Genomic DNA, 12,911 nt, shown 5'->3' on the forward strand with positions numbered 1-12,911 from the left:
CGTTTAACTTTTCTTGATTATTTTTATTTTTAATTCTTTCAAGAAATCAAATAATGTGATCACACGCTTCTGTCGAGATTCAAATCCCTTCATAGGGAGCTCAGACGACCCATGGGAAACATCATAGCGATTAAGGTTGAAGCCATCCAAATTCATAATAGACATGTCATAAAGGAGGCATTAGGAACTTAAGTGGAAAGTGCATTTAAGCATCTGTACCAATATTGGTATAACCGACCTAACAAATTAACTCAATGGTTCCATAAATTTATGAAGGGTAATCATGAGTCTGAGTGATTATTACTTTAGTATTCTACATAAGCAACCAAAGCCATTGATCGAAGGTGCGCCAAAAATATCTTAATATTTTCTATTGTCGAGTTACTCACAAACTTGAGATTGACTTGAAGATCGATGTGTGCATGGCTTGATAACACACCGATGCTCAGTTTCTTTTTCGTAATACAAATTTATGGTTGATCCATTTTGTTGGTATCAATAAGTACGATTTCAAAATTAAGAATCTTTTTGTAACTATTAAAAGAACACAAAATTAAATATATAGACATCATCTATTATACTTTTTTTTTTTTTTTTTAAGTTGAGGTAATAACTTCTTCACGAAAGATGCAAAGCCATGCGGTTGGGTTTGGTTCATTTGAGTCGGTCTAGTTTATTTTTCCCTCAAAAGCGAGTGTCCCGATTCGCGCCACGGTAGTGATCCCTAAACCACATCACAGGTCACCATTGCAAGCACATACAACTCAGGATGCGATTACGATTGTTTCTTTGTGCGTCTCACCACTCGAATCGAAATAAAACTGAAAGTTACTCCGGTTGACGGAATGTGCCGCCGGCAGGCACTCTCTCTTGTTTCAGTTCTACAAAGACGAGGCAAGTCTAGCTCTTATCGCCTAGTATTATGTTATTCGAGTTGTGGAATTCGGCTGTTCACCTGTGGCAGTGACTCAGTTCGATCTGAATTTTATGGGGAGAGCGCATACGACATTTTGGGAGTTTCAGAAACTAGCTCCAGCGATGAAATCAAAGCTTCTTTTCGAAAATTGGCAAAGGAAACTCACCCGGACCTCGTTGAGTCGAAAAATGATTCCGCCGCTTCACAGCGTTTTGTTCAAATCCTTGCGGCGTATGAGGTGCTTATGTACAATACTCGTCCTCTCTAATTCTAGCTTTCCTTCACTTGATAAATTGCTGTCATGTAATTCCAAAACTAGTTCCTTTCTCAGTTTGGAACATGTGAAGCCAATTTAAGCAATTCAATTTATCTGCTTCATCTGTTAATTGAATGTAATTTACTTGTAGAATGTATTATAGCCATCTATGTTACATTTCAACCTAAAATTTATTTTTCGCGAAGACTGAGATGTAGGCAAAACTAGAATAGAAAATCATCTTAGTTTGGAAAGGTTCGCAATGACATTAGCAGTAGAAGGTGATAATTAACTTAGGTATTTGATAAAAAGGTTGTTAAGACTAAATATTGGATTTCGAAGAACAAATTTTCTCCAGAGTCACGCATGGGAACTGAGCTTCACTGTGGCATTTTCTCAAACGACATGACTTGTTCATGGAGCTTCATAGTTAGTTCACTAACACGTGCAATGGTCTTCCTGCCGCTACCCGGTTATGTTTGAGAACTTACGTTTTCATAACCTGTGTGCAAGTCACTGTAATAGGTGCATCTCTTCTAAAATGTAATACTGCTTCTATGCTTCACTACACGGATAGCAAGTGAAAAAACTGGTTAATAGTGATGTTTTAGTCTTTTTGTTTTCTTTGTGATATACAGGGTAATCTGACATCAAAGCATAATCGATGATGGATTGCAGATCCTTTCTGATTCTAAGAAGAGGGCACACTATGACAGTTTTCTTATAGCTCGGAGAAGGATAATTAAAAAACATGGTAGCTATGGTTCAATATCATCATACGCATATAAATCAGATCAGATAACCTTCAAGCAGATGGAAGTTGTTGAATGGTTGAAGTCCTATAGAATTTTTATAAATGAGATATTATCAGAAAGGAAAGTTGTTGTTGGTACAGATTATTTTGATGTTCTTGAGAAGGATTTCTACTCAGCCATGCATATTGCTTTCTATGGTCCAACCATTGAATCTATGGAACTTCTTCCTGATTGTTTTGAAGCTGAGGAGAGGTCAACTCATGAAACTTCAGAGATATTGCACTTGGTTTCAGGGCGTGATCTTTTTGGGATAGTCTGTTTTGCTGAGGAGGTGCCTAAAGTGGCTTCTGCCACCAATGGAAAATCTATTGCTTCAACCTCTAGGTATCTAGACATTACTCAAACCATTGAACATGCTGGCAGCTGTGTGAAATTGACACGAGGGGAAAAATTTGAGCTTCCTCAGGCCTCAATGCTTTATGAATCAGATGCATACAAAGATTTAGAGTTGCATATTTGTGGAAAAGTAATTGCTAAGGCTTCTAGACTTCCTCCAAAGTTTCACGGTGAGAGCATGGAGGATAAAAACAATCAAGATCAAATACATGTTTTTCTAAGTTCCAATGATGATCCCATGCATTCCAGTGATGGATATTCTATAAATTTCTCTACTGAGGATGTTGCCGATGCAAAGATTCCCGTGGGTACTATTGTTGGTCTAGGTACATCTGAAGAAGAAGGATCATGCTCTGTCTACAATAACCATGGCACAAAAACACATGTGATAATGAAACATCGAACATTGATGGTCTGTATAGTTTTTATGCTACAGCCATCCTTTTATTTGCTTTACACTTGTCAACATAAATTATCGTCACTTCAAATGTTATATTTTTCTATAGTTCATTCATTTGTCTATGTGTTTGCTATTTATGATATATCTTGTGTGTGATAGAAGCCAAGGATCACCAAGGTGTTTACATAGTCCCTATTGCATCGCCTTGAAGTTTAATTGATATCGATATTTTTTTTTTGTTGGCATTATTATTATTTTTACACTTTTTTTTGTTTTCTATTATTATTATTATTATTATGTTTACACTTGTCCATTTGGTTAAGGCTTCCACCAAATGGCTAAGGTGTTCAAACCTTGGATCACTTCTGTGAATCTTGAATAGTCGGCAAGTTTTCCTTACCTACAAATATCCTAGAATGAGTAGTAGTTCTGTTGAAAGTAGGGTTTTAACCTAAGGATATTTATGTAATTGTCTTCATCTCGAGGGCTCCCTATTGTCTATTTATTCACCTTGTTCTCTTGTATTCTGAGTATCAATTCAATAATAAGAAAAAGATCTATATCGTGGTTTTTCTCCCTGTTCTAGGTTTCTACATAAGCTGTGTGTTGGTCTCTCTTTTCTTCTTCTCTCTTTTATATTTCATCATGGTATCAGAGCATGGCGACAAAACTCTAGCCGTCATCGATGAGAACCAACCACAGACTTCTTTAGCAGCCCCCATGAGAATCGACGGAGCTCCAAGCGTTGACATGAAGGCAGCCATTCAAACGGCTGTGAAGGAGTATCTCCAAGCCGTCCTACCACAGCTGATCCCAGCCGCCGTCGAGAGAGGAGCGATTCAGCCCTGCCAAGATGTTCCAGCCGCTGTGCGAGGGAGAATCGTCCGCTTCGTTCCAAACCGAAGCTGCTTTCGACGATCAAAGACGGTCGATCGCACCGAGCCGCGCCGGTGGGTTGCTGCCGAGCCCTTCGTCCGCACCGGTCGCGCCGCTCGTGCCGATCGCTCCAGCCTCAATCCAGTTGCTGCCTTCCCGTGCGCCGAGCCGAGCAACTGATCATCTGCAGTCTCTGTTCATGATTCACCTAGCCGGCGGCTCGAGTCCAGCCTTCACGGCTGGTTCTGCCCTTGTCTAGTCGTCTGTAGCAGCATCTTTTCCAGCCGCGCCCAATCATGGTGGCTCGGCCCAATGCCCTGATGATGTTCGACGACGGTTGGCATACCTCCAACTGCAAATTTCAGACTTGGAAACGGCTCTTGACACAAATCCTCAACCTGTCACCACAGAGGATCCGGTAAATTCATTCTCTATTTTGCCCATTGCAACTTACTTATCTGGCTCAATGGGAAATTCTGCAGGATTCCTTATGGAAGAAAAATTAAATGGCCAAAATTGTTTCTCCTGATCCTAATCGATCAGAATGGCCTTAGAGGGACGACACAAATTCGGGTACTTGACAGGAGAGATTCTGAAGCTTATCCCAAGTGATCCTCAAGAACGAATCTGGAAAGGGGAAGATTCGCTATTACGTTCTGTTTTCATCAATAGTATGGAGCCACAGATTGGCCGACCATTACTGTATGCAGCAACTGCCAGAGATATGTGGGAGGCAGCACAGGATCTGTACTCAAAGCGATCAAATGCATCTCGGCTATACACACTACACAAGCAGGTCCATGAGTGCAAACAAGGGGCCATGGATGTCACATCCTTTTTTAATAAACTGTCAATGTTTTGGCAAAAGATGGACCTATGCCGAGAAATTGTCTGGAATTGTGCGCAAGATGGGACTCAATACTTGAAACTTGAAGAAGCCGACCGGGTATATGTTTTCTTGGTAGGATTGAACCCCAAATTTGATAGTGTTCGGAGTCGCATATTGGGTCAATGACCTATCCCCTCCCTTATAGAAGTTTATTCAGAGATACGACTAGAAGAGGATCGATCGCATGTCATGAATAATCCTCTCGCTGCTTCCACTGATGCAGCGGCTTTTGTTACAAAGGCGCCCAGTGCCGATGGTGATAAAAAAAAACTCACTCCTGTTCGTGAGCATTGTAAGAAGCCATGGCATACGAAGGATCAGTGTTGGAAGTTGCACAGAAGACCCCCAAACAGTAGGCGACGACAATCTCATGACAAATCAAACACTGGTCGTGCCCTCGTAAGTGACTCAGTTAATGAAAATACACAGCATCAGTCCTCAGCTGACAATAAGAACAATTTGAGTGCGGTCGGGGTGAGTGCTATTGCACAATTAGGTACATTTCCCTCTTTTGGCCTTATTAGCATTAATGGCAAGAAACCCTGGATTGTAGATTTAGGTGCCATAGATCATCTTACCAGTTCTTCAGATCTGTTTATTTCATATTGTCCGAGTGCGGGGAATGAACGTATTAGAATTGCAGATGGGTCATTTGCCCCGGTTGCAGGGAAAGGCCATACCTCCCCGTTTGACAGTTTAGTACTGCGTGTTACTCTGCATGTGCCTAAGATCTCATATAATCTTTTATCTGTCAGTAAAATTACAAGGGATCTGAATTGCAAGGCAATTTTCTCACCAGACTTTGTTTTGTTTCAGGATCTGAAGTCTGGCACTGCCCGGCACAATAGGGGGCTCTACTTCCTTTCTGACGATACTTCTTCCTAATTCATAATTCATAGTGATGTCCGGGGCTCCGCACCAACTACCACCTCCACTGCCAAACGTTGGTTCGTCACCTCTATAGACGACCACACTCGCCTTACTTGGGTCTTCTTACTTACTGATAAGTCTGAGGTGTCATCCGTCTTCCAACAATTTTATACAACTGTTGAAACTCGGTTCCATGCAAAGATTGGAATTTTGAGGAGTGATAATGGGCAAGAGTTCTTTAACACCTCTTTCTGAGACTTTCTTGTGTCTAAGGGGATTGTCCACCAAAGCTTGTGTACTTATACCCCCCAACAGAATGGAGTAGCCGAGCATAAAAATCGTCATTTGCTGGAAGTCGCCTGGTCCTTAATGTTGTCTGCCACTCTTCCGTCCTATCTGTGGGGGATGTCATTCTTCCTACCGCCCACCTCATTAATCGCATGCCCTCTCGTGTCCTTAACTTTCATAATCCATTGGACCTATTCAAAGAATCTTATCCGACCACTTGCTTAATTTTCGATGTTCCCCTTCGGGTCTTCGGCTACGTCGCTTTTGTTCATTCCCATGGCCCAAATCGCACAAAATTCACTCCACGTGCTCAGAAATGTGTCTTTGTTGGGTATCCCTTCCACCAACGTGGGTATAAGTGCTATCATCCGTCTTCTCGTAAGTATTTTGTCTCCATGGACATTACCTTCCTTGAGGATCAGCCCTTCTTTCTCGATAGTCCTCTTCAGTGGGAGAGCTTGAGTGAAGAGACTAACTGGTCCTCCTATGCTGTTCCCTTAGAATCAGCCCCCTATTCCTTCTCCCAGCTCTGAAAGTGTATGTCCGGTCCTTCCTACCAACCAGGTTCCATGGATAACCTACTATAGGAAGAATCTTAGAAATGAAGCAGTGCCACCTGTTGAACAACCAGCTTCAGTCCATGAGTCAGACCCTGCATCAGGTCCAGGTACGTGTATTGCTAAAACTAATGATGTTGATATGTGTATAGAGACTGACAAATGCAGAGAGGATAAGGACGAAGGAGGTGGAAATACCAAAAGTGTGACAGATGAGGAGACAGCTGAGAATGATAGCAATAGGGAAAATATGCCAGCAGTTGGTAATGATACTAGAGCAATTGGTGAGGATGTGGAGGATATCACTGAAATTCCTTATATGCTAATGACTGATCATGCTAAGAAACCTGGAGAGTTGGAAAATCGTGATGCCTCTCTCGATCTTCCTGTAGCACTAAGGAAAGGTACTTGTTCATGCACGAAGTATTATATGCACAGCTACATCACATATAGTAATCTGTCACCCGAATTTAAAGCTCTCACTACCAGCTTGGACGCTGTCATGGTCCCGAGCAGCATTCGTGTAGCAATGGAGAGCCCTGAATGGAAAACGACTGTTATGGAAGAAATGAGGGCTCTTAAGAAAAATGGAACTTGGGAACAGGTGGTTTTGCCTGAAGGGCACAGGACGGTTGGATGCAAATAGGTGTTCACCGTAAAGTACAAGTCAGATGGGACGATTGATCGGTATAAGGCCAGACTTGTTGCTAAAGGCTTCACTCAGACCTCGGAGTTGTATTACTGATATGGAAATGTATTCTAGTCTTCGTCGGCAAACACACTATTTAGGTATTGTTGTCCATTCGTGAATAAAGATTAATCACTTCACCAGTTAGATGTTAAAATGCATTCCTGGAACTTGAAGAGGAAGTCTATATGAGCCCCCTCCTGGGTTCGAGAGTCAGTTCAAGCACAGGGTATGCCTATTGAGGAAGTTGTTATACGGGTTTGCAAACAGTCTCCAAGGCCCTAGTTGACAGATTCACCACATTTGTTAAAGTACAGGGATATAAACAAGGGCACTCAGATCATGCACTATTTACGGAAAAAGTCAGGCTCAGGAAAGATTGCAGTCCTCATAGTGTACGTTGATGATATATTCTGTCTGGCAACGATGAGGGTGAAATTATGAGGCTTATAAAACAAAAATGTCGAAGAGTTTGAGATTAAAGACCTCCGGTAAGCTGAGGATACTTCCTTGGAATGGAGTGGCGCCGGTCAAAGAGAAGGTATTTCAGTGTCGCAGCGGAAATATACACTGGACTTACTCAAGAAAACAGGCATGACTGGTTGTAAACCAGCCGAACACACCCGTGGAGTATAATGCAAAACTTGATGATACAAACAACAAAATTCCTGTTAACAAGGAAAGGTATCAGAGATTGGTTGGGAAATTGATCTACTTATCCCATACAAGACCAGATATTTCATATGCAATAAGCATTGTAAGTCAGTTTATGCAAGCTCCCTGTGAGGAGCATATGACTGCTGTCGAACGTATCCTTCGTTACTTGAAGGGGACTCCTGGTAAGGGCCTGATGTTCAGAAAGTCTGATAAAAGGTCTATCGAAGCATATACCAATTCTAACTAGCAGGCTCTGTTGTTGATAGAAAGTCAACCTCTGGATACTGCACCTTTGTCTAGGGTAACCTTGTCACCTGGCGAAGTAAGAAACAGGGAGTTGTTGCCAGGAGTAGCGCTGAGGCTGAATACATGGCCATGAGCTTAGGTTGGTTGGGAAATTGATCTACTTATCCCATACAAGACCAGATATTTCATATGCAGTGAGCATTGTAAGTCGGTTTATGTAGGCTCCCTATGAGGAGTATATGACTGCTGTTGAACGTATCCTTCGGTACTTGAAGGGGACTCCTAGTAAGGGCCTGATGTTCAGAAAGTCCGATAAAAGGTCTATCGAAGCGTATATCGATTCCGATTGGTCAGGCTCTGTTGTTGATAGAAAGTCAACCTCTGGATACTGCACCTTTGTCTGGGGTAACCTTGTCACTTGGCAAAGTATGAAATAGGGAGTTGTTGCCAGGAGTAGCGCTGAGGCTGAATACAGGGCCATGAGCTTAGGGATCAGTGAAGAAATCTGGCTGAAGAATGTGTTGTCTGATCTTCATCAAGATAATGAGCTTCCAATAAAATTGTTTTGTGATAATAAAGCAGCAATAAGCATCGCAAACAATCTAGTCCAACATGACAGAACCAAACATGTAGAAATTGACAAACATTTAATCGAAGAGAGACTAGATAGTGGAAGCATTTGCATCCCCTATATTCCCTCAAATCAACAAGTGACAGGTGTGCTCACCAAGGGGTTACTTAGGCCAAGCTTTGATTATTGTATCAGCAAGTTGGGCCTTATTGATATTTATGCCCCAACATGAGGGGGAGTGTTGAAAGTAGGGTTTGAGTGTTGAAAGTAGGGTTTTAACCTAAGGGTATTTATATAATTGTCTTCATCCCTAGGGCTCCCTACCGTCTATTTATTCACCTTGTTCTCTTGTATTCTGAGTATCAATTTAATAATAAGAAAAATATCTGTATCGTAGTTTTTTTTCCCTGTTTTAAGGTTTTCACGTAAGAATTGTGTTGATCTCTCTTTTCATCTTTTCTCTTTTATATTTCATCAAGTTCTATTGTGGAGATGATACTGAGGAGAAATGGGGAAAAAAAGAACAAACAATGTTTTATTCTTTATGTACTTGAAGAGATTCTTGATGTTATTAATGAAAAGAGGCTTCTCCGGTGCATGCTTGGTATTTTTTCTGTTTGACTTCATTATCTTTATACTACCGACTGGGATACTATGCTAGGATGCACTTTTTTACATCTATGTGATTACGCTTTTGTACGGATGCATTTTTGTTCATACAGTAAAATAAGTGTCCATTTTGTGCTGAGCAAAACCCTTCTATGGTGAATGAAGAGAGAATAAGATATAAGAGAGTCTTGGGACTCGTCTTTCTCCGTCCATTTAAAAAACACAATGCAATGTCACAACGATGCTGTGGAAAATTATATTTTACAGAAAGGTATAAGCTGCATGACTTGTGCACGATCAACATATTGTTGTTTCAATGGAAACCGGATGTGTGCTTGATTATCCTCCATAAATTAAATAGTACATTTATGTCGTTGATACTTATATACTAATTCCTAGTTTTTCAGGTCAAACACATGCACTGGTACAGTACAGGAGAAAAAGTTTCTGTTTGTGAGTGTAGATGCAGTCGAGCACGTTTACCACCAAGCAAGTGAGTTTTGCATCTCCAGAATTTTATAGATTGGCGTCCCCACGTTAAGTGATGCTATTAGTTCTTGGTCCTGCTACTGGAAGTTGGCCAAGTAAAAATTACTCTTTCTTTCTTTCTATTCTAGTGTCATTGTAGTCATCTGATAGTTTTATGTGGAAGCTTTAAACTGTAATGCAAGATTGGGACTCTTTGCGGGAAGGAGGAAGATTAAGGGCTTGTTGTCACTCACCTAGCCAATTGTGATTTAGACACTAAAAAATAAATGCATGACTGGAAAGAGGATTTGTGATTTTGCGATAAAATGTAAATGAATTTGTAAAGGGGAAAAAGTTGTAGCTGTCAATTATCATAGGCAAGAGTAAACGTGTGTTAAATAACAAAATGCATGGGACTTATAAGTCCTCTACAGGATAGAACTCCTTGTAAAGCACTACGTAAGGTCTGGACGTCTTGATTAAAATTTTTTGCCTTTGCCTTCAGAAAGAAAATATATATATATTTTTGGGAGGACACCTTGGTTTCTGAAAGGAACCACACCTTGGATTCTTTGATCTCTATAGTTGGACCACTTTACGTCTTCAACTCAGTGGTTTCCATAGTTTCTATGCGGATGCATCATCCAATTCTTGAGTTTCTTATGTGGATGCATCATCCAATACTTCAATGTTTTTAGCTAGCTTCTAAGTGGCAGGTGCGTGAAAGGAGCCACTGTTTAGGTTACTGAAAGCTTAGCTACTTTTTGGAATTTTTATGAAAATGGAATGGGTGTAGATAGAAGAATTTGTATGACTTGTGATCTTCCCCCCTCCCTCTTTGGTTTGTAAGGGGCTAGCAGATGCGTGTGATTGTTGAGATCTTTTTCTCCATGGCGGTCCTTAATTATGGTAAACAAATGTGCATGTCTATGAGCATCATGCAGACATCTCTATCTCGTGATTGCTTGCTGTAATCCAATAGTCCTTCTTTCTAATAGAAAGTCGGGCAGTCATTTTGCCTAAATCCTTATTGGAAAAAGGGATAAAGGAGTGGGATATGGGATTGGAAGAAGGTGCTACTGCTAACTACACAGGATTGGAATATAATTATTGTGTAAAGGAGAGGTCCTAACCTCACAAGCGTTTGAACATTTGTACTCACCCCACGAACGCTCATTTCTCTCGATATCCCTTTTAGCTATATGATTGGGGTTAGAAACAGCTTACATCATGACATTTCTGTGCATGATGTGACATGAAGATTGGTAGATTAGAAATGACGATCTTGACAACTTGGCCTCTCTTTTCCTGATTGCTATTCTTATTATTAACGTGTAAACCCTTCTATCTTATAGGTTTTGGCTATTTGAGCCTCGCTGTGGCCTGCATGACATAGGGGGGTGGTATGTTGAAACATTTGGTAAAAATAAGAAAGGCCGAACAGTCCCATCACAAAGGTTTTGGGATGGCTTTGATTCTCGAGACCAATTTCAAGAGTAAGTTCATACGGAGTATACCAATAAACCTTTCATTTTAAAGCTTCTATTTGCTCAGAATGACTTAATAGGATAATCGAGAGTTTCACTTTTATTGATTATCGTATACCACTCTCGTTTGAGTTTGTTCAGGATAAAAAACATGTCAGGTTAAAATTTTTTTATACTTGGCATGTCGATTTCTTGTCGAGCCCCATATCTTCAAGCTGGTGGTGTAATTATTGCACGGTTCTTTTTCGTTAATTGCCTTCTGATGTTCGTCATTGCTGTCATCTCTTAAATCTATAATTATGCATTCTTATGTCTCGGTTCCATTTCGGCATAAAATTCTGATATCTTATTTGAAAGTATTTTCCCTAACATGGGTTTATTCTGACTTCTACATCGAAGGTTGCTGAGCATTTCTTCTACAATTTTGTGTTTCAAAATTAATATTTTGTCGAGACCATTGCAAACTAAACTATCTAAGTCTGTGCAGGCGGCTCCATCCAGCAATGTATCTAATTGCACTTGCATACAGAACTCTTGATATCCAAGATGCAAGGATGAGAAAACAAACAATCAGGGATACTATCAAGGGCCAACTTTTTAGGATCCTCAATTGGTCCAAGAAACTTATTTAGGAAGAACATTGGTCCTCTTGATGTCGAAAATGCTTCAATTATTAGGCGTGATAAATGCTACAGAAATTATTAGGCGTGATAAATGCTACTGCGAGATGGTCAGTTCTTCCATTTGCCTGGATATGAATAATACCCAGCACAGGTAAAGACATCAGTTTGAGCCAATCATCCTCGTGATCAGCATTATAGTGTGGTCGATAACGACATTTTGGAAGTACTTTCGAGCATGGCCAAGTTTGGAAAATTCTGAACTAAAATATTTCAATTATCTGATAAACACACCATGTACAAGTTTGGAAGTATTTCAATTATCTGAAGGGAGTTTTAGCATATGGTAAAAAGATGGTCAAAATTCTAAACACGAGCACTAGCTCTAGAAGGACGATATCACCCGTTGGTGGCTGCACTGTAAACAATGTAGATTCTCTTTGATAATTATTTAAATTTTAAATTTTAGTTTTTGAAAATTCAAGCTTGTTTCTTTGTTTTGTTAGGATTTAAGGTTTAGAGTTTACTACTAAAGTCAGCTTGTAAAATGTAGGGTTGCTTAAAAATATAAAAAAATGAACTAAAATATTTACAAATATAATATAATGTCACTATCTATTACTATTAGTGACAGATATTAAGGAGGTATTTGAGGACTATAAGACTATAATAACCACCTCTTGCTACAGTAAAAACTATTTAAAAAATTTCAATTAGTGACCGTCAACACTATTTCAAAACCTCAATTTGTTACAATATTTATTATTAACTATCGTTTTTGCTATTTTACATTCATTATTTTTTTATTGTTTGCTACGGTATTTGCTATTTCATTTTCAAACTAAAATAGTTTACATCTCAAACGTATTATTTTAATCTAAACTAAAATAGTCTATACCAAACACAAACTATTATAATCCAATTATAATAATCTAAAACTATAATAACTAATTTCTTGCCCCGAATGTCCTTAATAGACTATTTCATCTATTATTAATAGATATTGATAGATATCTATTAAGGTCTATCATCGATAAATATTGATATTTTATTATATTTAAAAATATTTTGAAGTGATATTTAAAACAATTTTTCTGAAATATAAGGTTTTTAAATAAATAAATAAATTTCTATTTCCATTTCCATTTTTCATCGATAGATGATTCAAAAAGATTATACAGGCAATGAGTAATGAGTAATCATGTTTTACGAATGCTTAACTTGGATTGGCTCAATGATTTTTCAAACATATATTATGTTTTGAGGCTGATTTGTTATTCCCAATTTTGTTTTTATCCAATGGAAGATTCAAAAGGGTTATACAGGCAATTGGGATTAAATACTCATGGTTTTTTTAGGGAA

The 12,911-nt window shown here is 39.3% G+C and overlaps 1 protein-coding gene across 5 annotated transcripts; it reads left to right on the top strand.

Annotated features, from left to right (window-relative positions):
- Window positions 1-706: 706 nt before the first annotated feature.
- Window positions 707-11,893, top strand: LOC120072979. 5 transcript variants are annotated; one of them, XM_039025529.1, is made up of 5 exons: window positions 708-1,154; window positions 1,851-2,735; window positions 9,382-9,467; window positions 10,798-10,938; window positions 11,417-11,893. In XM_039025529.1, the coding sequence occupies exons 1-5, from the start codon at window positions 846-848 to the stop codon at window positions 11,559-11,561; spliced, it is 1,566 nt and encodes a 521-aa protein (XP_038881457.1). In that variant the 5' UTR covers window positions 708-845; the 3' UTR covers window positions 11,562-11,893. The 5 variants fall into 5 exon arrangements, 3 of the variants coding, with proteins under 3 accessions (XP_038881458.1, XP_038881459.1, XP_038881457.1); XR_005480647.1 differs by lacking the exon at window positions 10,798-10,938 and having other exon boundaries at window positions 707-1,154; window positions 9,382-9,558; window positions 11,417-11,545; XR_005480646.1 differs by lacking the exon at window positions 11,417-11,893 and having other exon boundaries at window positions 707-1,154; window positions 9,382-9,558; window positions 10,798-10,933.
- The last annotated feature ends 1,018 nt before the right edge of the window (window positions 11,894-12,911 follow it).

Source organism: Benincasa hispida, chromosome 3 (genome assembly GCF_009727055.1).
Source record: "Benincasa hispida cultivar B227 chromosome 3, ASM972705v1, whole genome shotgun sequence".
NCBI classification, from domain to species: domain Eukaryota; kingdom Viridiplantae; phylum Streptophyta; class Magnoliopsida; order Cucurbitales; family Cucurbitaceae; genus Benincasa; species Benincasa hispida.

Coding starts and splice junctions, on each gene's coding strand:
- LOC120072979 (XM_039025529.1), top strand. CDS start 846: ATGTGCCGCCGGCAGGCACTCTCTCTTGTTTCAGTTCTACAAAGACGA. Junction 1,155..1,850: donor AAATCCTTGCGGCGTATGAG/GTGCTTATGTAC, acceptor GATGGATTGCAG/ATCCTTTCTGATTCTAAGAA. Junction 10,939..11,416: donor TCTCGAGACCAATTTCAAGA/GTAAGTTCATAC, acceptor AAGTCTGTGCAG/GCGGCTCCATCCAGCAATGT.